At 38.5% G+C, this 27212-nt stretch overlaps 1 protein-coding gene across 1 annotated transcript; it reads right to left on the bottom strand.

Moving 5' to 3' along the window:
• On the bottom strand, positions 1–26061 carry pdia5 (protein disulfide isomerase family A member 5). Its single transcript, XM_022254193.2, has 23 exons — positions 25636–26061; positions 22898–23024; positions 21431–21518; positions 20768–20833; positions 20309–20354; positions 19988–20080; positions 16205–16265; positions 15534–15601; positions 13353–13444; positions 12017–12085; positions 11341–11477; positions 11065–11132; positions 9246–9340; positions 8885–8950; positions 7810–7949; positions 7246–7451; positions 6648–6837; positions 6438–6505; positions 5804–5885; positions 5083–5095; positions 4750–4815; positions 3924–4177; positions 1–2758 (listed from the first exon to the last, which is right to left on the bottom strand). The coding sequence occupies exons 1-23, from the start codon at positions 25693–25695 to the stop codon at positions 2598–2600; spliced, it is 2316 nt and encodes a 771-aa protein (XP_022109885.1). The 5' UTR covers positions 25696–26061; the 3' UTR covers positions 1–2597.
• Positions 26062–27212: the final 1151 nt, after the last annotated feature.

The following is a 27212-nucleotide window of genomic DNA, read 5'->3' as shown; positions in this document are numbered from 1 at the left end:
TTGATTTTTGTTTATCACAAAGGGCAAATACTGTCCACACAGTACCCATTTTATTGCTCGTTTAGTGTAAAATGTCGATAGAAACAATTGAAATGTTTGATATGGCTTCAGACAGACAAACCAATTGGTATCATTACTCTATTACTACAAGCACAATTCAGCCAAAGCAGTAACTAGTAATAAGTAACATTTCCAGGAAGCTACTTTTACTAGTGACATTATGACTCCGATGCAATACAAATCCCCCCCCCAAAAAGGCGCTTTGAATTTAACATACTTATCAACACCCCCCCCCCCGCACCATTAGCAAGTTTAACCCACGACATGTTCATTGAAAGACATTTAGGAATGTGTTTAAATGCTAAGCGGTTTTTCACAAAGCGAAACATGTACCATGAGAAAGCAGTTAGCATTCGAACATATTCCTAGACGCATTTTAATACAAACATCTAAACATGTCGTGGGTTAAACATGTTTAAAAATGGGTACCAAAAGGCGTTAAAACTCGAAGCGTGATTTTACAGCGTGGCGTTTTGGGTCTGACTGTGGTCATACTACACGGCTTGTATATGGTACAAAATTTAAAAAGTTTTAATTTACTATTTAGCCCAGATAAGAGGTGCTGGGCTACGTTTGTGGACCTGTTAAGAATAAACCACCATGACCAACACTTAAACTCTGTTATCGTTCAGTGTGTGTTGAGTTTAAGCCTACGATAATACACGGGGAAGACTTAAATAAGTACCCCACACCAAGAAATGAACAAATATACACATCACAGAGATTCAAATTAAATGTTCCTGTTCATAAAAGGGGGGGTCAACTGAAGATTCAAAACAAGCTAAAGTGAAAGAAAATTGAAACATCATTCAAAATTACCTACAGTTTTATTTCTCCAAAGTTCAAATCAAATGATAAGACTTGTCCCCATGCCAAAATGAAAGAAAAATCAATTCCTTCAAAACTGAATCAATGTTGATATATCTTGCAAGCAATATTGCAAGTACCAGTAAAATGTTTGAATGAAAAAAAATGAAGCCAATGATTCACTCAGAGTAACTTTGTTCACTCACTCTTGTCACAAAATATTTCTTTCGGCCATTTTCCCAGTAAGCTTTGTCTGTTGTTGCATCATTCAGTTAAGCATCCTGATTACAATGGACATTAGGTGAGAGAAAATGTTGATATAACATTCCTTTTCATTTCCCCTGTGCTACACTTCCAGATAGGAGGAAAAACGAGAAGGTATACATGAGACCAGTCATATATATGACAGTATCGACATCAAATGGTCGTTTACAGTGGTGCCTCACAAGGGCAGTCAGCATTGTGCTGACCATTGAATGTAATCGCAGATCTGTGACAGTCACTCCATAAACAAACACTTCCTTTCTGCCATTAAAAGCAGTCATTAGAAATTTCCAAGGAAACATCATTTGTCTATAGTTCCAGGTGTTCTGAGTGATTGGGCTTGGCACAGTTTTGCTTTATGTGGTGTTTGTGGTTGAAGTTTCTATCCAGCAGGGTGAAACTTTTATTTACAATTTTGAGCAGGATTATATGGTACGAAACATGGTAGAGATGGGGTAGCACAGTACTTAAAGTGGCCATTTATAAGGACAGGGATTAACTCCATCCTCTGACACCCCACCATCCAAAACACCACATGAACAATAAAAAAGGATCAAGGATGAAATTAAAAGAAAGCCTCATGTTTGAAATGGAAAACTTGTGGTAGTAAAAAAGACACAGGGAGAAACATGTTTACTATGCATTTCAAGTTTTGGATTCGACATGAAAGTCTGGGTGCCAGACACTATCCTTTGGTAATTTTGCATGGCCCGTATATGGAGGGCCAGAGTGCCAGCAGTCTGTTCCCTGGTTCTTGTCCCAGTCAACATCGCACTGAATTTGGTGAACCCTGACACTATTGACTGAAACATTTGAATCATATTCCCAACTCGCTATATCAAAACCAACTGATTAGTAGACATTTTTCACTGAAGCTTGGCTGTATCAGTACACAGACCACTGGACCAACAATACAGTTGTTCTGGGGTCAATTCCACATTCATTCAACCACATTCTCTCTACTTGTAGTAATTGCAGAAAATACAATTTTGTTGATTAAGACACTTGAGTGGAGCACAGAGGTGCTAAATTACAAGTACAGAGAGCACTGGAACAAAGGAACTAGAGATATTGACTGTTTGTCTCCATCGAGGCAAAAAAGGCCTCTTAAACCAAACCAAACTAAATATCCCACAACTCCCACAAAAATCTTACATCAAAACTGGCACACAGTTACATCTGATACAATGTACCCATTTCATGAGTACGCCATTTCAAAAATAACAAACGTTATGAAAGAGCAAAGGTCAAAGTGTCAGGACCCCAATCTGTCATGACCTTGTGTTGACCCTAAAGGTCATGATTTTTCAAAACAGAATGCAGAGTCACAAGGTACAATTTTCAGAAAAAAAATATTTAAAGCAAGAAATTCCCCTCCACCATTGCCCCAAGTCAATGATATAAAATGCCCCACTCCCATGACGATGACAAACATGAGGGCGCTATCTACTTGCCAGCAGCCGTCATCAGAGCTCCTCTTTGGGTGTGTCTCCAGCACCACCCTTCAGGCTTTGCATAAAGCTGTAAAAATCACTCTTTGTCCGGCCACCTTGGTATTCTGTCGGGCTTCCCTTTGTAAAAAGTTTGAAGGTGGGGAATCCTTGGATTTCAAAATTACTGCACAAATCTGAGTGATACAAAAAAGAGAGTAAATAAATTACTTTAGTCTCATCCGAGACACAATTATCAAAACATCTCTGACTTTAATAACTCTCTGGAAAACCATATTTCCATGCAAAGTCCAAAGCGACATGTACAGCAAAAGCACACAAATCAATAAATGAATTTGGCTGTGTTTGGGAAATCTAGTGGCTGCTCATTTTATGAATAATTCAGTAGTTTTTCAGGTCACGCTTTTGTTTATTCAAAGAAATAATGGTGCCACTGCAGTCCTTGCTCAGTTGACACATCTATGTAACTTTTCAAACAACCAATTTTGTCGAGCCCGTGCGATAGTCAAGCAGATAGCACTTTTACCTATGGATGTGGTGTTACATGTTTCAAATCCCACGGGCATATTTTGGCTGTTCTTTTTAAGTTTTAAGTAACTCTTTCTCCTAGTTAGGTTTGTGCTCATTGTGAACATTATACTTGTATAAATGAATGGTTAGGACAACTTTCCTAGCAAAATTATCCAAGAAACTGCACTATAACTTTCCCTGAAAACCAAAGAAAAAAATCAGGGCATTGGCTTCACCAAGTGGCTTCGCTGAAACCAGAACAACCAGTGTAGCTGTTAAGTCTGTCACAAATCCATTTCACAGGTCCTTCGACGAGGCAATTCATCAGTAATGGGTAAATAATGACAAATGCTTGTGTCACAGTTCATTTGAATGGCATGTGACTTGGCTTAAGACTGGATAAATACACCTCCAAGAGTTTGCGACACGTTGGCCAATCACCATGCACGAAATCTGTCAACCCTTTCCAAACGTGCATTGGATCGACAGATTTCACACATTGTGATTCGCCAACGCGTTGTAAACTCTTGGAGGTGCGCTATTGTGTAACACCCGTATTGTACTAGACTTGCATGGACTTGGGATGGATCCCAACTACAGCACTGGACTTCATCTATCCCTGAGCAGATTAGCGCCAGCTTCAGATTTTGGAAACAAATTGGCTGTTCATTATGAGTACAGTGGAGCAAGCAGCTATTGTATACCAACTGTCTGTGCTCAATGGGGCATATACACCTGCTAGTTAGTTCCTAATAATGGTGATACTCATGTCGCATCTCTCTCCATATACAGCTCTGATCTACCCGAGGGAAACATCATTTGCTGACTCACCCCTTTCCACGGTACAATCCACGGCAGCTAACTCCATTCCTTCCTCGTTCTTGAGTACGTCGGCAGTGGCTTGGAAGGCAGGCTTCGCTGCCTTGCAATGGCCACACCACGGAGCGTAGAACATCGTCAGGACATGCTGGTTGCTCTCAGTGAATGGCTTGAAGTTTTCCTGGGTGAGGTGGTTGACTGCGCTGGGTATGTCGCTCCACTTGGGTTCGGGGGTAGGAGGGATGGGCGTGGCAGCTTCATTTGGACTATGGGGAGGAGTAGTGTGGAGAGATTCAAAGCTTATGAATCACAAAGACTATCAGAAATGCAGATTGTATTGAATTTTCTTTTTAGAGTACTGCACGGTTAAATGGACAATGGGTTCCCAAATAAGAATGCTGCCCTCTACATCAATTGCAGATACTTCATCAAACACAAGCACAGCTTCCTGAAATCTTGAAAATCTTCTTACATTTTTCTATAGCCCCATTGCAAAAAAATACCTTTGGTTCTAAAGCCCAACGTGAAAAAAAAATAACTTTGGTTCTAAAACCCAACGTGAAAAAAAAATACCTTTGGTTCTAAAACCCAACGTGAAAAAAAATACCTTTGGTTCTAAAGCCCAACGTGAAAAAAAAAACTTTGCAGAATTCAAAAATTCCATCTTAGAACATTTCAAATAAGGGGACTGGCATTTCCTTCCTATTGTGGTTAATTACCCAACAAAAATGGCAAGTAATGGAACATTTCCGAAAATCCCATGTCAGATATTAGAGTAGAGAGTCAGCAGTCAGCAGTCAGCAACAAAGCATCTGTGGATGAAGGGGGATTGACTTACTTTTTCATAAAGTCCATGATGTTATCTGTTGAACGCCCAGAGACGTAATCATTTGCAACTCCATTCCTAGTGTAAAGATAAAAAAGATCAATATAAGACCATCACTTGATGTGATCTGGGGCTTTGAATTATGGTACACAGAAGCAGCATAGGGTGACATCACACATCACATCACGCCCCCCCCAAGATAAAAACCAACTCTCACTTATTCAGCTAAATGGAGTGTTACGTTTTTTAAGGAGCACACTTTGAACTTTTTTCCGGTCAATTCTGACTAGTATGAATATAATGCATGAAAGCAGTAAATCTACAATCTTTTTTCTTTTCACTTACTTAAAGTACTTTACTGTAGAGGCGCCATGGTGAGGTTGCAGAGCAAGGAAGGTTAAGGGAAAAATAAAAGGGTGTAGGTGGGAAAAAAGGAAACAAGACTCAAATCAATGTAAGCAGTGACCAAATATGACAATATGACATGTCACAACAATGTTGGTATAAATGGGGACCCATTCAATGATGTCAAAGTACCGCCTGACCACACGGTTTATCTGAGATATGCTTTCACTGGAGAAGGCAAGTGATTAGTTATCAAGTGTATTTTAGACGTTGTAAACTAGACACTGGACATTGATCTTAAAAATTATCTGACATTGGCTCCATGATTTTAGCACCTCTAAACACTATATCCATTTTTCTGCTGTGAACTTTAACTATCCCAATTCCTTCAAAATCCAACTAGTTGCTTTGGTGGACTTGTAAAATTCAAGCAGGTGCAGACCAGCCAGTAATACTTTTACATGGCATAAGATGTCCAGTAAAAGTGTAAGTACAAAGGATTTTGTAGGATTTAGGAAGGTTTCCACAGCTAAACAAAAAAGCACAGAGTTTTGAATAAAGAACATTTCAGGAACTGAGTCCAAAATTCAAACTTTGGTAACTTGAGATGCGTAATTTGGAGCTAAGGAATAAGAACCTTAACTAAAACAAGTGTTTGAGAAATGGTCCGAATCCCAACCTATGTCTCGCCACAATTGTCAACTCAGTCTAACCTACTTACAAATTGGGTATCCTCTAATATCATATTTAGCTGCTAAGGCCTTGTTGGCTGTCGCATCCACAGCGGCAAGTACTCCAGGGTGCTACATACATCAAAGAGGACAAAAGGCATTACAATCCCCGTCATCCTTATACTACCCCCCCCCCAAAAAAATCTCTTCTAAAAAAAAAAGAAGACACAGATCCAAAGACCAGAAACGATACAGGAGTAATACTGGTTCATGCACATGTGACATGTTAGTGGCATGATAACTTGTTTGATGATGAACTTGTTTGAATCAACTGGCTATGGCTAGGATTAACACATGCATCTATGGGAAATGGCTACAGCCACTCAACAGTGGCTGCCATATGTGCACATGTTTTTCCACAGCCACAACCTTCTAACATGGCTTGTTTTTCACCTGAATGAATACAAATATCTAGGGTCTATGCGTGGGGACACTACAAAAACCTTTTCTTGCTTCAATAATCCTACTCTCATAATGCATTTCTTTCAGAGATTCATATTCCAACCACGGCAACAGTGGTACCAACAGGTTGTACAGCCTAGGTAGAAATGCCATCCAGAAAATAACTAAGGAAATTGACAGGGAGTTCTCCTAGTAAGATGGTCACTCATCTATGTTCCTTACCCCAGCTTCCTTGAGAAGAGTCGCAGCTTCTGAGTAGGCAGGTTTCATTTTCTTGCAATGACCACACCCTGAAAACAAAAATCGAAAATAATAATCAACCATTTATCCGGACTCTTAGCAAGAACGACTCATTACAAAGTTTCCCCTGTTCCTACAGTATAAGGATAAAGGTCTAGTACCTTGACACCTCAAATGACAATACCTACTTACATGGAGCATAGAACATGACCAAGACCGACTCTTCTTTGTTGATGACTTCATCGAAGGTGCTGTCCGCCAGTTGTAACACATTTTCCCCACCATCAAGCTCCGCCCAGAAATCCTCTACCACAGGTTCAGGTAATGGGGGCGCTGCATCAGGGTTGACCAAAAGCATCATGAAGCGGACAAAGTCAATCTCCTGTAGTCAGGTAGACAGAAAAATGGGGGGAAGCAATGGTTACAAGCAAGGTATACTGTGGAATCCCTGCACAATTTGTACCACCAAATTGGTGACGAACAGGGATTACAACACGTGAAAATCACTACAAATTTGTACCTGGCATTTCTGCAAAGACAATACAGATTTGTGTACATTCTGATGAAAACTGATCATGCATGGTTTGAGCTATGACTCCCACATTTTATCTTTTTAAAACTCTGCTTTAGATTGTTCGCCAATGTTTTTTCCAACAACTATTACAAGAAATGCCATGCAAATGGTCATGTAGAAATTTATGGAAAGCTGAGCCATCAAATTCGACAAAGTACGGTTTGAGCAGGTGTTCAATTGAGTATTTGGAAGAACTCCACCCATGAAACAACTCACCTCTCTTCCTCCACTGTAAGGCACGGGATCTTTACCGTAAACAAAGTACTTGATGGTCGGGTAGCCTGTTACGTCGTACGTCGTGCACATTTCTTTGTTCTTGTCATCAGTGCAATCCACAGCAATGTAAGCAACTTTTAATTCGTCTTTCAACTTTTCAGCTGCTGCCGTAAACTCTGGCTTGGCCTTTTTGCAGTGACCACACCCTGACAACAGTGAATGATTACTCACTTTTGTATTCGTACACACACAATGGCTTGAACGAGTCTGTTGCAGTTGAATATGTATGGAGTCTCAAGTCTCTGTCTGCCAAAGCCAGGGGCTACTGAAAATGTCGCTCTGCAACTTTATTTGGAACTCAAGGATTTTCAAAAACGTGACAATTTGGTACAAAAATGCACCTAAATCTTGGATGAGTGACCATCACGTCAAAGTTTCTTGAGAACTGTGGCATTATTTTTAAAATTCAGCATTGTTGGTCACTAATAATACGGTGCCTGGGACAAGTTAATTGTGGAATTGGCAAGTGGTTAAGGGAAAGCATTAAGAGGTAAAAGTGCTTACAGGGAGCATAGAACATGACCAGACTGTGTTTCTTCTTCTTGGTTACCGTCTTGAAGTTTTCACCGGTTGCGTGGATGACAGCCGTTTCCTGATCACTCCAGCTGGGCTCAGGAGGAGGTGGTGGAGGAGGTTCTGAGGGGCTGTGGCAGGCAACATTAGTGGAGAAAAAGTGTTGTTATGGCCTTCAGATACTGTAGGTAAAAAGGTGTCTCTCAATGGGAGCAGGTCTACAATACTTGACAAACCAAACCCAAGTCCCAAATCGTCACAGCCACGTTTGAATTAAAGGCCGTTGAAAGGATCTTGCACAATACAAACCGATAAGAATCCTCGTCATTTTTCACCCACTGACGTTCATTTTCATCAGGATTCCATACTGAGTGATACATCCCAACAAAGAGTACACAAAATGTTTGACAATAAAAAGCCTTTTTTGAGTCATTTTGTCAGATTCATTTTTATTTGAGGGGCAATATACAGCGTGTGACTTGATTTGAAACACATTGAAGTGGTTTAATAGCCCTTTTTGAGTCTTGAATATAGGCTGAATGAGCATCTAATTTTAAGCCCAGACCCTGAGACCCGTCAAAGTCTACCAAGAGGACTGGGGAAGATATTGCTCAATTACATCGAGCCCAACCACTCCTAATTTACTTGGATCTCGTGGCAGCGTGAAAGTGGTCGAATCATCACACTCTCTCTGCATTCCTAATTCCTTTCTATTAAAAATAGGTTTAATACAGATATTAGAAATGAAATTGTAATAGCAGAGTTATGTAATTAAATTTCAAACATGTTTGATTATTGGAAAATGTCCAAAGAGTGAACAACAAGTGACGTAGTCAAGTCCATTCATAAAAATCAGTCAAAAGTAACTAGATGAATGACAAAAGATTTCCTTTGTCACATTTCACGTAAATAGGTTTGTGGCTTGGCTTGACTGGATGACTTGTAATGGACTTTAGGACTTGTAATAATGGACTGTATGCAGCCATTCAGTTATGTTGATATCCTGATTTTTACAAATTTGGAATAAACCATAGTTGACAGGGATGAGACTTGATAAAGGACTCACTCTTTCATAAACTCCCGGATCTTCTCTCCCGTTCTTTCATTTAAATCCCAAGCAAACTCACCATCTCTGTGGGTCGGTTTAAAAAACGGGACAGAAAATAGTTCATTACTGGAGTATTTGTTTGAACTTGTCAAACTTGTCAAATGAGTTTGGAAGTTTCTCTTAGGTATATACCGGGTATCTCTTTCTCTATATTTCAAATCAGATAAAAGCAACAAGAAAAATGTTTGAAGAGTTTGTCAGAAGTGCAGAACACAAACAAGTGTACACCATGTAGAATTGTTTTAATTCCTCCTTTCATGTTGCTTTGTATTGACAAACAGAAGTATAATAAATCAATTGGAAGGCTAATCGGGCCTACTTGAAATATTTGAGAGTGGGAAAGCCTTTAATCTCATAGCGTTTGGCTAGAGCTTGTTCCTTGGTTGCATCCACAGCAGTCAACACCCCTTCATGCTGTAAACAAGAAAGGAAAGACAAACAAAAAAAACCTGACATGGAGTTTTTTATTGAATTGCGCGAGGGTCAGTTCAAATCTTGCTGCCCGAATCTAATTTATTCACTGAGCACTCTGACATGGGCAGGAGCCTGACTATTTTGCTGTAATTACTGGTTTACACTGAAGTTTCACTTTGACATACATATTTCATTCCAACACTAAAGGTGACAGGAGTTTTCATAATTTGGAACTATCCATCAGAGTACAAGGAAGGAAATTTACAATTGACCATTATTCCATCATCTTCATTCCTATACCATTATTCCATCATCTTCATTCTTATACCAGTATTCCATCATCTTCATTCCTATACCAGTATTCCGTCATCTTCATTCCTATACCAGTATTCCGTCACCTTCATTCCTATACCAGTATTCCATCATCTTCATTCCTATACCAGTATTCCATCATCTTCATTCCTATACCAGTATTCCATCATCTTCATTCCTATACCAGTATTCCATCATCTTCATTCCTATACCATTATTCCATCATCTTCATTCCTATACCAGTATTCCATCATCTTCATTCATATACCAGTATTCCATCATCTTCATTCCTATACCAGTATTCCATCATCTTCATTCCTATACCAGTATTCCATCATCTTCATTCCTATACCTTTATTCCATCATCTTCATTCCTATACCTTTATTCCATCATCTTCATTCCTATACCATTATTCCATCATCTTCATTCCTATACCAGTATTCCGTCATCTTCATTCCTAATACCAGTATTCCGTCATCTTCATTCCTATACCAGTATTCCATCATCTTTATTCCTATACCAGTATTCCATCATCTTCATTCCTATACCATTATTCCATCATCTTCACTCCTATACATTATTCCATGATCTTCATTCCTATACCAGTATTCCATCATCTTCATTCCTATACCAGTATTCCATCATCTTCATTCCTATACCAGTATTCCATCATCTTCATTCCTATACATTATTCCATCATCTTCATTCCTATACCAGTATTCCATCATCTTCATTCCTATACCATTATTCCATCATCTTCATTCCTATACATTATTCCATCATCTTCATTCCTATACCAGTATTCCATCATCTTCATTCCTATACCATTATTCCATCATCTTCATTCCTATACCAGTATTCCGTCATCTTCATTCCTATACCAGTATTCCATCATCTTCATTCCTATACCATTATTCCGTCATCTTCATTCCTATACCAGTACATACTATGTTTTCAGAAAGTTTTACAGGGATTGCCTCGCTTTCAATTCAAAATGGCCAACTTGAAAGTATGATCACCACGTGCTGGTCAAGCTATCAATGTAATCACCATTTCTCCAAAACTATCAAGGGGGAAACTGGGGTTTGGAGGATTTTCATTTATTTAAACGAGGGTAAAGCCCAATCAGATACAAACTGGCCATGTGGGAAAAGACAAGTGGCCCAGAGGCAGAAGAAATGTTCAATTTAAGAGGTGGGAGGAAAACCCCAGCCAAAAAAATCCCCAGGGAGACACATGAAATCAGCCAGGGACTGAAAACCCAATCCACAGATGAGCTTAGGTGGGATTCGAACCCCTGGTCACAGAGGTGGCAGGCGAGGACAGTCTATGCAACTTTACCAACCTGACTCCCCGATGATGAAACTTAATTCTGTGTTAATTGAAAACCTCCAAGGTACTACCCACTCACCCCTTCCTCTGATAACAGTTGAGCTGACTCTGTGTACTCTGGCTTCATCTTCTTGCAATGACCACACCCTACAAGTCACAAGAATAAGCAGTCACATTTACATAATGTATGAATATGCAACCGGCACTGGACCATAACATTCCAAGAGGAGCACTTCAAACAAGAGCATGCAATTCATTCATGACCAAAATTGAAATCCACTCCAAAGATTTGTACACGTACCAATATGTCAAGTTCCAATTCAAAGAATGCACCAAAATGGGCAGATGAACTTACACGGGGCGTAGAACATGACCAGCACTGATGGGTGTCCTTCCACGTAGCTGTCAAATGTTTCATCAGTGAGGTGAATGACCTCGGACTCTTCATCACTCCACTGGGCTTCAGGTTCTGGTTCCTTGGGAGGTTGGGGACTGGTCAAAAGGAATCCCAAAGGAATCACTTAGTACATGTAGTAGTGATAAGCATCATCAATTAACAGATAACTTTTTTAGACAAGAGTGGTACAGGAAACCTGCAGACGGTAAGTCAAGTTTCGTTTTCTAAACAGCTTAACTTAAGTTTAAGGTCATCAATTCAGGAATAAATACACCTCAGACAAATAAAATAGGTATTTTGGTACAGTGCTGTGGCCAAGAAAACATTTAGACTCTGACACAAAACTAGAAAATACTACCAGGTCACAACTCGTACAGAGTTGTGACCTGGTAGTATCACAGAAAGAAATCACTGACATTTTATTCTTATTTGTGTCCAAATCACAAATCAAACTTTTCTATTTTGAATTTCCCATTTGCTTATCATGATGTTCTTGAGACTTAATATGGAGGTTTTCTAGTCCTCCTCCAGCAAAAATTGATCTTAATTTTCCAGTTTTTCTTGATGTTTCAATTCCATTTCATACTAACAAATGTGACAAGTGTCCATTCTATGAAATACATTCTGGTCTTACTCTTTCATCCATTCAATGATGCCACTTTGATCTCTCTCGCCACCATAGTTAAACTTCTGTTGTCCATCCCTTGAAAAAGGAGAAATGAAAAAAAGACAAAATTGTAAAGTATTTTCTTGCTCTGCTGAAATAAATTTTCTCCGTCTTTCCAATTCAGCCTGTACATAACCCTGAGCTGTTAACAAACCCTTTTGCAAGTCTTGACCTCGTCATTTTGGTATTCTTCATTAACTTTGAAAAGCTCTGACTGAGGCCACGCATCAGGAATCATTTCCATTTTATTTGAGAGATTCCATTGGGATAATGTGCATTCCTATTGCATGGCACTAACATGTTATCTTGAGGCAAACTTGAATTCCTAAGTCTGACTGGTCAATTCATGGCAACAAACAGTGTGATACATCATTGTACTGCACGATTCCCATCAAACCCAGAGTACATGTAATGCAGTATTCAAAAACCTTGCATTCAGCTATTTCTATGCTAAAAGCAAAACACACAGATGCAAAATTTACTGTAAATTCAAAGGTGACGCATTTGCGCATAGGCCTCTATGACATCCTTACTGCGTGTCAAGTTTGCTTGCAGATAAACTTGTTATCATGCTCCCATATACTACTCGGCCTTTGGCCTCGTTGTATGCGAACCACAGATGCACTATATTATTCAATGTTCCACTCAGGCTCATGTGATAACTTACATTATTCAGGCTTCTTTAATGGTAAACAGATCAAGACTTGATTCCAAATATTAAAAGCTTCCCAAGATCAATAATTTCTAGGGAGCAAAAAATGATGCAACCAAAAACAGAATTCATAAAACTTTATTTACAACAATAAACATGAATATTAGCAATGTGTTCATGAATACATGAATGTAACATGACTAATGTCCATGACTGTGCAGTTGCAACTTGAAATGTCTCCAATTTCTATGTGACCACAATCCAGACTTCACAATACATAGGCACTGAAATTTGAGAACTGGACATTAATACAGCAAAAAGAATTACATCTCACAAGGCTTTGAGACATTTGATCAAATGCAAATTCTGGGGAAAAAAATAAGGACTGTTCATTAGATCCTCAGTAACAAACAAAGCGTGACTGTGTTAGATTTCACTTTGCCTTGTACTGCTGAATGTTAATGATTAAAAGCCGATAGGCATTGAGTAAGCAAGAACTTAAACCCAAATCCTGGTGTTCCTTTCCCAAGTTCCTTATTAAATAAAGACAGAGTTCCCTACGGGATACTCTCAATTTAAGAGATGCTTCTAGTCATACCTGCAAAAACTTGAGCAAATTTGAAACTGATCAGCCAAGGTTGTCCCACTTACTCAAAATAAATGATTGTAGGGAAGCCGGTGATGTTGTAGGCTGTGCGAATCTCGTAGTTTGTAGGTAGATCAACGTCTACACCAGCTAAGACCTGAAGGGCATAGAAAATGGATTTGAAAAAACAATAAATAACACAAATAGAAATGTTTAGATGTGTGAAGTTGGCAGAATCACTATACCCTAGTATACTCTAATGTGGACGAAACCTTTCAAAAATTTCAAAATGATTTTCTTAGTTCTGTTGCATCCAAAATTAAAGCCGAGTACACTGCCGGCAAACTAGTTTCCTTGCATTCTTCCAATTTTTTTCTGTCCCAGATATCCTCTTACCATTATGCAGTTACTATACGGATCCAAGCTTTCAAAATTGAATGGAAGGCTTGGAGGATGTTTCAAGATTGCAGCTACTTGAATATTACACTTCCAAACAAGACTGACTTACATTTTTCATTACATGACAGCAGGATGCACTGATAAATCCCATTTTACCGACATGACCTCCATTGTCCTAATTACCCCCAATATCAAGTTTACCTCAGACACAAATCAGATTTCATAGCATCTTTTTTATCACCTTGAATCCAATACACACTGAGCTATATCAAATTACTTGGAGTTGCCTGTGCCAACTCAGATGAAGAATTATCATAATCCAACACCAGGGGAAATTAAGAGGTACAGTCCATCAAGATTTATGCCCTGGTATCATATTCATTTGAAGCAGCTGCTACAGCTCACTACAACTATGCAATCCTTTTTTCTTCATTTTTACAAGCATATTAAAATCAAACCTAAAACAACGTATGGTAGGAATTTCTCTTTCTTTGTGGTGGGGGTAAAAATCCATCAAGGACAGAAATAGATTTCTGTTCTACATGTAGTTAATTCAAAAGAATTTATTGGGAGAAAAAAAAAGGCACTGTAAAAGAATCGTTTAGGGTAAGATTTTGGCCCCAGGTCTTTTTAGTACAAGAATTATGCCCATGACTGTGCACATTCCAATCAGAAATGCACAACAGGTAAAGATTTCTTGCCATGTTCTTGCGGGGAACCATATTTCAGACATAATTATTACAAAGTCACTTTAAACTACTATCTTCCCACTTCAGATGATATCACACCGAATCAACTGAGCCCCAAGCACGGCATGTACTGCATGCATTAATTTGTGTCTGGTAACCAGACAGTAAGCTGATGCACATGTTCTATGAAGGTCTAAATGACTTCCGGGCCGTGAGTGATGAGAGTGTAATTAAAACACACAGTCTGGAAGAGTGAGATTGCTTTCTTTGATTTTGATACGAGGGGAAAATTGCAAAAGCAGGCAACGTCAGAGATCACGTCGTCTGCTTGAGTAGTCTAAGAGTCTTGCATTCTGGACTGGTTTTTTAACCTCAACCTTCGCAGATTTCTCTCCATATAGTCAAGTCACCATTTTAACATCTGCATGTACATTTTGTATTGTGGTACCAAAGTACAAGTACATGTAAGCTTGAGTTATGCCTTTGGACAGACCTATCATGTACAAGTCGATTTTTTTGTGAAGATACAATTGCAAGGTCGTTTGCATACATAAATAAAGAGTACATGCACATTGACAGGTTCAAACTAGTTTCTTTTCTTATTCCTCTAATTCTAACGAGCTGAACCTGCCCAGCAGGCCTTGTTTGTCGTTTTATGACACATCTCTTTGGCTGTCTGTAATATCACCAGCTTTATCTAAAAACACAAGTTTCCACATACCACCAAAAACTACAGTTTTGTCATACGTACATGTAGTTCTGTTAAAATTTATTTATCATTGTTTTTCCTTATACGGAAATTGCTGACATGTAAATTAAGGCCTTTTGAGGGAAATCTGTTGACCAAATGCACGTTTGGAAATGGTCGACAGATTTTGCGCATTGTGATTGGCCAACGCGTTGCAAACTCTTGGAGGCGCACTATTGTGAATCGTCCGTATTGATGTTCACTGACCTTGCATTATTTTGTATGACAAATGAATGTTTCTTTTGAAATGAACCAAATAGAAAAAAACAACTTTCTTTATAATAATCCTTCATAAGGTCAAATGTCACTGTTAAGAGATGTTGCTCATTATTAACTTTACCATTCCATCCCAGAAGAAATGAAATCCTACAAGACCAGTCAAAACTCTAGAGAAGAGAAGTCAAACTCACCGCAGAGTCCTTGAGTTCTTTGGCTGCGCCAGCAAATTCTGGCTTCATCTTTTTGCAATGCCCACACCCTGAGCATAATAAATCAATGAATATTAATCATTCCAATTACAAACCGACAGGTGATAAATTTTATGTGATCCACATCTTGATGGTCACAAACAACACTTTGTTACTAAATCCATTACCACACGGCCATAAATTTCATAGAACCTGGCTAACCCACAGAGGACTGATTTGCAAGTTATTCGATGCAACCAAAACTCGTGTGTCAAATCAATTGATTTGTGCCACATTTGAATGCTACAATATTAAATTTTCAGACATACCAACGTACATGTACATGTACGATATGCATGAGTGTTGAAAGACAAATTTCAATTTTGTTACACTGTAAAAGGATGAGAGAATATACAAGGATATGTCCATGTAGCAAGAATTATTGAAGGATAATTTTTTGTAGGACTGCATGTAACTTGTAGGCCTCATTTCCATGGTTTCACAGTGTATTTTGACTGAAAAAAAAATACCAAGGCAAATGTACATGTACAAGGGCACTGCTTGCTGGCCTCCTCCAATCAACTTTTCTCCCATTCAGGGACTCTCAAGACTAGATTCAGAAATCACTTCAAAAATGCAAGCAAAACATTCAAATGAAAGAAAGGTTAGCTTACATGGTGCATAAAACATCACCAAGATTGGTTTCTTCTCCTTGGACAACATTTTCTGCAGCTCCTAGGGAACCAGACACACAAAATCAGAAAGTAAGATACAGAAAAGTTGATGGTTCCCTTTCAATAATCTGATCCCTAAAATAAGGAAGAGTTTAAAATCTTGCAAAAAGTTACTGTTATGAACTATAGGCCCTGAGCTTTCCAAACTGTACATGGCAGGTTCCTCAAAATATGGACCATTAGATGTTCAACTTTGGGAGCTCATTTTTGCAAAAGTGTACAGCAGTGAATTGATTCCCAGTGTCTGATGTAATGAGGGAAGTCATGGCTGATATCTGGAACAATGATGACCGTGTCCATCTTTCAACTTAATTGGAATTAATTAAAGTCTTGAACGTCAGCATATTTGATGGATGTGAACAACCTGTTGAAATCCTAGCCAATAAAATTTATTGAGGAGTGATAATCCCCGCGGATATTTTACACAGATTTATATGTGGTGAAAGGTGATAACATTTACACATATTAAAACCATAATCACGAAATTAAAAAATACCTCTCACAATTAATTAGGTCCTGAAGTCGGCAGTCACGAATGTCATTCGATTCTGTCACTAGTGTCAAAAAATCGACTGCAAAAAAAAAAGTGCAAAAAGCACCGCCAAATCATCATCCTTTTACGACTGGACCGATCACATTTTCTTCAAGTATATTTCCGAAAACCGCAGTCAAAAATACCGATCATGGCAATTTTGTGACTTCCGTCATTCTCTCACCGTGCCGTTAGAATAACGTTTCGCTGCACTGTGGCCTGTTTTACCTTTGACATCAACCCAGATAGTATGCCTTCTTTTTTATTCGATATTAATGAGCCCCTCCACGGAATGGTGATGCTCCGTGATTTTTCTCTTCGGACAAAGGTTTCTCGAAAGAAAATCGGTCATTCTGAATGAAATTTGAAAAAAAAATGACTTCCGAGACATAAAATTTGATTCATGATGAAAATCTAATGCTCAGAGTTGTTATTTTTAACTTAATTTTCAGCGGGGGTATCTCCAAAATAAGCAGCAAAATGAACATTACGCATGGAATGTTCGAGCACTACATGTGACAGCATTTTCGGCATTCTCGTACATCATGCATTTTTGTCAAAATTTTCGAACATCATCAAAATTCTGTCAAATATGACGTTTGCAACGAACATATTGTACTCGTTACACATTTTTGATGCAGCCAAACTTAAAGATAATTTTCAGTGGTTGAAAGGTATAAGACCTGGCAAATATGTTGGTATAGTGAGAGTGATTATCAACGGTAAGAGAATGAAGAGAGCCAATCTTTTCTCATCATTTTCTGTCGATTTGTGCTCTTTTTTTTAATGGCTTATATTTTTTTAAAGTTATTTCTTAGGTGCTTTAAAATACATCAGTTGAAAAATATACTGAATTCTCCTTCTTGTTGAGAGAAGTTTTGAAATCAAGTCCTCTGGTGTAAACACTTTGACGTAAAACTTTAAATGAATTCAACTCCATTTGATTTGCACTGGTAGCCAACCAAATGTCCACCATAAGTACATATTATGCCTAATTATCCCCATATAATCATTTTTATAAATCTGAAGGTGCTAATTTGTATTTTTCTTGATCAAAGTCACTCTTTTACAAGTTTTGAAAAATGACATTTGGGGTTGCATTTTGGTCCATTTTATGAAGACCATGCCACATGTACATGTCACACTCTTCTTTTTCACAGAATAAACAATGAAATTGAACAGCTTGATAATCAAACCCTTCAATCTTTTCCCCCAAGATAAACAAAACTGTAACTGTAGAAGTGCTCATTGGTAATTGAGCATAATATTTGAATGGGTAATAGACCCTTGTGTGTATGTTGAATGTCAAGTGAAACTGCCATATTATGTCTGACAGTAACTTATACCATGCCAGCAATAAATGCACTTCGGGATACTCCTCTTGAACTTCTAAGCTTTATTCATTAGTGTTAGGATCAAGACTCAGACCTTGGAAAAAAGGTTATCAAATGAAAGTTCAGATTCCAGTCAGGCCCAAAGGACATGAGAAAACACTTCCATGCTCATTTTTTTTTAGTGTTTTAGTGTTTAAATGGGATTCATAAATCATCATTTTTAAAGGAAAAAGTTGAAGTGTTGCCAAAATAATATCGATAAGGTCTCACTTTCACCTGAAGGTTTACCAGAAGAAATGCACCGTTATTCTTTCATTACACAATTCTCTTTAATAAAATGTTATTTGACTTGCGTACATTGTACAAATACCCAAATAAAGTCCCTGAAAATTCTCATAAATGATACAAAGTGAAGAGATGTTCAAGAGCACCTCTAAGGAAACCATGTTTTCTCTGATTTTATCTGTTCAAATAAAAATGGAAGTATCCAGATTGCCAAAAAATGCATGTAGCCATTGTATGTAGCCATTGTTTGGCATGCACAAGGGCTTATCCACTACAAACACAGGGCAAAGGTTCCCCTCGTTTTTTCTGTTTTCTCCTCAATGACGCAATCTACATTGAGAATTCGCATCTTGGCATGAACAGAAAAAAACCTTTTTAGCTGGTTATACTTGAGCTCTGAAAACGAATGACACTGCGTTCAATTTGGATGCTTCCATATTTATTTGAAGATATAAAATGCAGTGCATACGATCCTCTACCCACGATGCATCTCTTGTACATGAATACGACAGATTTTCATGTGAGGCCTACATGTAACACTAATCTGCTGCAAGGAAGCACCATATTTATCTTTCTGGACTTATTCTCTTTTTCCACCAAGCCAGAGATTTACTCAACCAAAAAATCAAGAAATACATATCCATTACAGAACTGGACAAGATGCTTCATAGGCTCTAGGCACCAAGAGCTTTGTTCATGAAGGCCCTAGGTACTCTGCTCCAGGTATCATCCCTAATTTCACAAATGAGGTTATTTGGTTGGATTCTTGCATTCCATTTTGACGCTAATAGGAAACTAGTTTGAAGCTTTTCCAAAATGAAAATTCAGAGCAAGACACTTAACCTTGTCATTAGTGTTTTACTTTTTTCACAAGGTATTCCATTAAGGACTCAAATTTCTGCATGTCCCTGATTTTTTCTGGTAAGGACTAGGCATAGAGACTATTGGATAATCTGCCCTGCTCAATTCAATTCTACGCAAACAACAAAGAGCAGAATTTTGTGCCTCTTTCTGTGACTGTTCTGTTGGTATAATCTGTAAAGAGTGTTTGTTTGTCCATTCTGTCCAGCACACTATCGTTTATCTATGTGTACACGCATCACATGTGACCTGCTCTGCAAAAAAGGGTAAAAAGTCGCGCAATTCCAAAATATGTTATGGCTTGTCCTATTTGGAGAGGGCAAAATGTCTTTCAAAATGTGATTTTGAGTTTTTTCCTCTATTAGCTTGTATAACATTTATGTTTTCAGAATTTGTGACTACAAACACGGATACTGATGAATAAAGATGAAAAATGGATCATTCAGTAGGAAATCCTACATAGCATTGTGTTTCCAAGTGCTACACTTCCTGAGCTTTTTCTCAAAAAGTGCTTTTATTGAATCCGAATATGTGGATATACAGATGTCTAAATATCTCTGGAACGCAGTGCACTACAGGGGTCATTCATATATCAAATTGTAGCTTTTAATGTACAGAATCCAGCCATATCAAAAACTGATAACCCGAATCTAGCGACTTATTACCCATTTTTCTAGAGCCGGTCACATATAATATGCAAGGTTCACCTACCTTTCCTGACTCAATGTGTCTGACATTGCCAGCTGTGGGATCCTCCATCCATGGTGCGTCTTCCGTAGGATTATTCAAGAAATATATCATAGACTACAATTGGAATAACAGAAATAAAAGTGCCAAAAATTTTTTAAAACATCAATGATAATTCAGGAAATGCAGGAATCGCAGATTATGGCTGAAACAGAATACACAAAGAAATAATTTGAAATAATAATGTTTGATGCAATGTATGTATTGTAACAAATATCACTTTCAGCATTTCATGTCACCATTTAAAATGTACTGTTAACTTTTTAGAAATTACAATTAAATTACCTTTTTATTCTTCCTTCTGTCATAATCTTTATTGAATTCACCCTCCCTGTTACAAAGAAAGAAGTTTATTTCAGAAAAAATTTTCCCTGATTTTAAATTGTTTTTCTATGGCTAGTATTTATGTAATGATGTAGAAGCTTTTACAGTAGTTTTACTACGACTTAAGCCCAGATGCATATACTACAAGTCAACCATTTATATTCTCTGGAAATTTTCTTAAAGCTACATACATGTATCTCAGAAATTATCCATATATCACTCCAAAAAAAAATCCTTTAAACAACATCTGTGTTGTCGAGCTTCATGTTTGGGAAACATTGCTAAGCTCTGATTCAAGTCCATCTGGAAAGCTTGTGTTACAAATGATTTTAACAGATCTCACAGGGCAAGGACCAAAGTTACCTACGACAAACTTTGAAGTACAGTGCCTTTTAAAAAGAAAACCACGCATATGCTTACTGGTAGTGCTTGAGGACCACATTGCTTGGAGAGACCCTAAATTTCTTGCATAACTTCTTGGCATCACTATAAGAAATTTAACAAACATTAAAGGCTTTATAAAGAACAATGCATCACAATTCTAAGTAAAATGAAAATCAGAAATACAAATTCAAATTCATCTTATTCAGATAAGGAGTGTGTGTTTTGTTTTTTGTCCTAAACCAAGTTTAATTCCATCATACATGTGACACAACTCTCTGCTACAACTGATAAAGGGCAAGTTTTGAGATTCAGCAAGAATGACTAATACACAGGTGTGGTCAAAGAAACGATTGAAAGAGATTTCCAGTGCAAAACTTGCCGCTAAGATGATAGTAAAATCTTACCTAAAAACTCATCACCAATCTCCGCACCTCTTTTTTTCCTTTCTTTTTTTTTTCAGTGGGTTCAAAAATGTGGCAATCATCCATTTTTGAAGTCCTTGTAACAAGCAAAAAATGATGGCATCAACCTTTCTCCAAGTTCTTGATAGTGGGCAAAGACTACAAACCCCTCCCTTCTTGCATATACTTTGTGCTCTTGCAAAGGACAGAAAAGATGGATGACCCTTTAAGAGACTACAGAACTTTTTGCAAGAGTAAAAGGGTGAGCTACAGGTGGTACATGTATGTTAAAAATCACCTGCAGTCAACAGTCAGCAGAGTAGCTAGGCCCTTCATCTCTGAGGCCACATCACCGTAAACATCCATCCAGGAATTGGCATCTTTAGCTGGTTTTTAAAAGAAATCAATGTGAAGATTCTGACAAACACGGCCACATAGAAAGTACAGAAAAGGCAGAATTAAAACGGACATTATTTAGGAACAATGTACCGGTACATGTACGTGTTACTTGTTGTTTTAAATGTTTGTGTCTGTGACTGATATTCAAGAATGACCAAACAAATAATAACAATACATGTTTTGTTCTAACACTGCAAAACTTTTCCCTGAGTCATATCAAGACAAAATTTCAAATATATCAGAAACAGAATTATGGCTGCAACAATGAATAATTGTCTGTATATTTATAGTACAGTGTATGCAAAATTCTGATCTCAACTGTTCATTGATGTATACATACATGTATGTATGTACATAAACAAGTTTGTCTTTGGTTGGCCACACATTTGTATAAATTACCCCAAGACATTTCTCCTGACAATTTACAAATCTGGCAGCAGTCTTGAAACTGCTGCAAAGTGACTCAAGTGAGGTATTCTTTGTACTCAACTGGAACATCTAAACCCATGTACAATGTACCTGTATGTACACCACGTACACTGTGAAGTGCATGCACTGTAATAGTGGCCAGGATGCACAATCTGGAATCCATTCAGATACTACATATATAATGTTGGATTCCAGAGAATTAGCATTGAAGATATACCCTCTCTTCACAGTTTGTATCTAATCTACCCACAAGCCTACTGCTAGAAATTGGGACTGTATTTAAGTATGATAAAGGCATGTATAGTGTGCATGTATCTTATGTTAACCTGTGTGCTGCTGTGCCTTGGGTTTGGGGTCAAACAATGAATTTCTCACCACAAAATGTAGGAGAAGGGACAGTCGACTCCCAACCCTCTCTAAGATGTGGGAGGATATTCTCCCAAGATCCCCACATGCACATAAGTACAACCAGCATCAATGTAAAGATAACCTCACAAATTTATGACTGTTTGTTTTAAGAATTGTCAAAATACACAAAAGATAGCTCAAAACCATTTTAAAATTAAAATTTAAGAAAAGAGACAATGCTTCTACATGTACAATTTCTTACAAATTTTAGTTATCTCCCTAATTTGATAAGGTTAAACCTTGTTGAACACAAATTTTAAATTAGGCAACTGCAAACTGGTGATTCCTGGATTTTAACAAATCCAAAAGTATACTAAGAGTCACAGCACCATCCAGGGATAAGAGGTAAGTTTTGAGGTGTCCGAGGTCATGTTAATGGTCTAGTGGCAGAAATGTCGCATACAAAATTTCTATGTTCACAACTGTCACTGAACACAAGCAAAAAATATGGTATGCACTAAATAATAAAACGTTGCTTCAATTCTTTTCTACTTTATATAATGTACATATATATGATTTTTATACTTACCCGTTTTTGAAAACAAAACCATTACATTATTGCGTGTTCGCAAGAGTTTCTTAAATTCCTTAATCTCATCAACAGGGATGATGTGTTGACTTCTGGGCTTCTTGGCTTCAGACAGACCAGGGAAAACCTGAGTATAAACAAATTGTGGGCAACTTGAGTTTAGTTCATTCTTATCCCGTGACCTGTGGATGCTGTTTTCCTTTTGCTTTCATTCTAACTATTTCAGAACCTTCAAAATCCAGGAGGGACATCAGAAGAAACCAGGCCACTGCCATCTTACACACATGTTCTGTACGTGTATTGGCTTCATACATGGAATGTTGCAAAGAATATATTTACTGTACCACATGGCACATCACTGGTTTCTGCACAGTGGATTCTGAAGTCTTCAACAAGTTTCCATGCAGTTTAATACATGTAGCTTTTCAGGCTGATTCAACATTGCGGTCTCACACCACAATACAGTGTGTACGTTAATTTACAGTTCGGTAAAATGAAGTGTTGAAAAATGTCAAAATCACACATCCCGGGTACCTACACATACATGTACTCGTACACGAACTGTAAAGTGGGCAAATTGACCTATAATCGGCAATCGGTATTCCCCTTAATTACTGCCAACCTGGCAATAAACACAATGCTACATGTAAGCTCCACAATCGCATGATGGATATTTTATACATGCAAACAGTGATTAAACACTCAAGTTACATCTGCTTTTCAGCGGTACACATTGTCCAGTTTACATACACGTACATGTATAAGCATACTGCATAAATTGGACACTGATACATACATATTCCGGTATCCCCAACTTTACCTGTATGTATGCTTTCATCGTACAGGTAGTTTACAGGTTGTTTAGCTGCCCAAAAAGGCACCTGAATAAGCCAATGCCCATGTACAAAATTTGAAGCTTTGCATACAATTGGTAAAAGATGTGTGGCCAAAAACAAGAGTTGTTATGGTTGCACTTTGCAAAGAAAGTAGAAATTCCAGGGAAATATGGATATATCCGACTGGTGGAATGACATGTGGGAAAAGCAGGTGGAAGGACATGTCATGTGGGAAAGGCAGGTGGAAGGACATGTGGGAAAGGACTTCCGACACTACTCAATATACTGAAACAGCACCTTGCAGAATTTCATAAGACAAACTTAGCTTTAAGCATTGGGTCAGTTATTCCCATACAAATACTAGTCCATGAAACGTGAATAATAAATTTGAGGACTTTTGGACACTCAACGACACAAGTTTGTTTGGTTTTTAAAGTTCCCAATTAAAAACAAAAAAATTGATTTAAATTTTGGAAATCTTGTTTTCAATTTGTCTAAATCATGATTTTTAATAACTCTGGGATTTGGCATTCCCAGAAAGTTTAAAAGAACATGGCGCCCACACACACATTAATGTTCAACTTTATTTATTGGTTTATTGGAATGTCTCACGAAGTACCCTGAAACGGGCTGAATCCTTTTATACACAGACTGGCAGGTGTCCTATAAGGTACATGTATCGCGATATCTCGTACCCTGGATGACTCGTACCCAAAATTTCACACCCGGGACAACTCATACCCAAGACATCTCGTCCCCAGGACACTTTGTACCCGGGACAATTCTCACCCGGAAAATAAATGCAATTTTTTCCAAGTTCCAGATAATGGAGGAGAAGGTGTCACTCTATCCCATTCAGACTGTTTGAAGCCTCGGAAGGGTAGAAATAATAGGAAGAAATTAAAATAATGTAGACCAGAACAATATTTACCCAAATAATGGGTTGGGTCAAGTTTTACCTGAGAAGATAGCGGGAATGCATTTTCGTCCCTTCGAGGACTCATCAGCCGCATGATTCAAAAATGAATCCAACTGAATACAGGTATGGTTCAATACTGGGTTGCCAGAGTTGAGGGGCCAGTGTTTGAAAAGAGCATTCTTGATATCTCTGTGTTTCACATGGGGATTGTGCATACATGTAGTCGTAAAGACGAGGGGAAGTTCCATTTTGTTCTTCACTTTGTTTTTGTTGTGAATCATAGATCGTGTTTTTCCATGTTTTGTTTTCATTCTCAATTGGTTCTTATTGGTACATGTACCAAGCAACGATTTCAAACTGGCTTAGTTTTCCGGTTACACACAAAACCGACAGCTGCATTATCAGCAATCAAAAACCGCATTTGATGCTACAGTATAATTCAACTTAATGTCGCCACAAGCTATAAACAAATGCAATTTTCTCTTGGGTTATGAGATGTCCCGGTTACGAGTTGCCCTGGATACAAGATGTCCAACATTCTCTGATAAGTGGGACCCTCCTAAGTGTGTACTGACCACTGTACCAATAGTTTCCGGGCACAGAGCAAGGAAACAACATGTAGGCCTACATAGTAGTTTGCTCCATCCATTACTGTGTCCTTTTCAGTTTTGTGGCGCATAAATTTACGAGACTAAATTAAAATGGAGCGATCACTGTATGAAACTAAGAGCGAGAGATAACATAATTCGCTCTTCAAGGTTGCAACCCATCCTCTTAAGTCTTATTCAACTTTGTCACTATACAATGCTTTACACCAAGTTTGGTGGGTGTGAGCCCTTTCCTCGCGTCTGTCCGGAAACTGGCACACTTCCAGTCCACTTGATGAACAACAGACCAAGAACCTAAATTGTAACGTTAGGTTTACTTTCACAAGACATCATTTCGTTCTACTCTTAGGTAAGCAGTCAAATCAAGCCACTCACCAAAGAGAAGCAAAGGCCCAAGAGAAAAACAAGCCACGAGCACTTGTGGAAAAGTTCCATGCTGGCGCTTATGCGGGGACTCGACCGTGCACGCGAAGCGAAGCCAGGGGAAGTGAAGTTATGCCACGTTCACTAACCCAGCTGCATACCCTCTGTCCTATCCCTATTAAGCGATCAAGGCCACTGGGCCTATCCTGCACGCCGTATTTTCGTAGTACCCGTACACGTAGGCCTACTTCACGCGTGTTGAGTTCATACTCTAAGCCGTTTCGAGCCAACTTGCTGCGGCTACAGTTGCCAGCTGGCAAATGTTACAAGCACACTTCTAGCCACAGCCACGACTTCAACACGACCTGATGAAAAGGCTGTGACAGGTGCTATCAACACCACAAAACTTACAGCCTGCCCCCTCTTGGTCACTTTGAGGAAAACTCTTCGCGGTGTATCGAGTTCATGAACGTTACATACGCGTACCCGTACCTCGGTATATCCGCCCCGTGCAGAAGTGCACCCCAAGTCGGTAAAAGAAAGACAGGTGGTTAATAAGCGGGTTCTTGCGCGCGTTCTGGGTGTACGCGTACTCAGCAAGCTCCGCGTCAAACGCACACGCCCCCTTTTGTTCCTCTTTGAGCGGATATAGGGTGTAGTCGTTAATTTTTTTAAAAAATTGCCATGAGCATGCAACAGTGATAAATATCCCAACTCCAAACACTAGAAAAATACTTTCCTTAGGGGTTCAAGACAACCATCAAATTAAAGCCCCTCTCGTCACCTCTCATTATCCTTTCAAGTTTTAGTGGGTTAAACAACAAGTTTTGAAGATATTTCTATCCAGAGATGATCACCCCGAAGACAATTCAAGTTGATGCCTACATTTCATTGTAACTTTGTAAGGGCCCTGTTTTGTTCAACATTTTCAGAAATACAACCTAGTAGTCCTGTTGCATGGTAACTTCCATCCTTTAGTTCTTTTTTATCTTTGTAAATCATCCAGTCCAGGGGCGCCACCATTCTAAATATTGTAGGGAACTTGCATGGATGCAAATCGTGAATTCGTCAGTGTCAGGAAAGTTTCATAGTTTGGGCCTATTCGTGATTGAGGTCGAGGCTGAAGGAGAAGCGAGCCAACGTGCATGTCAAACAAGAACCGAGTTGCATATCAAACAAGAACCGAGTTGCATGTCAAACAAGAACCGAGTTGCATATCAAACAAGAACCGAGTTGCATATCAACTTGAACAAGAACCGAGTTGCATATCAACTTGAACAAGAACCGAGTTGCATATCAACTTGAACAAGAACCGAGTTGCATATCAAACAAGAACCGAGTTGCATATCAAACAAGAACCGAGTTGCATATCAAACAAGAACCGAGTTGAGTTGGCACTTTTATGGCTATCCATCGCTCCGGCGTATATTGATAATGAGGAAATTTGACAATCTGTAATCTGTAACTGAAAAGGTGTGATTTCGTATTTGTAAAAAATACGGTGTCATTTTTACTAAAACGCCTACTTTCGTTCCCCAAGCTAGTGGCGTTAATTTGTGCCGGAAATTAGGGGTGGGGAAAGGTGGGGG

Source organism: Acanthaster planci, linkage group LG08 (assembly GCF_054643075.1).
Source record: "Acanthaster planci isolate LZ-2023a linkage group LG08, COTS_SCS, whole genome shotgun sequence".
NCBI lineage: Eukaryota > Metazoa > Echinodermata > Asteroidea > Valvatida > Acanthasteridae > Acanthaster > Acanthaster planci.
This window is presented reverse-complemented; position numbering and strand designations above follow the sequence as displayed.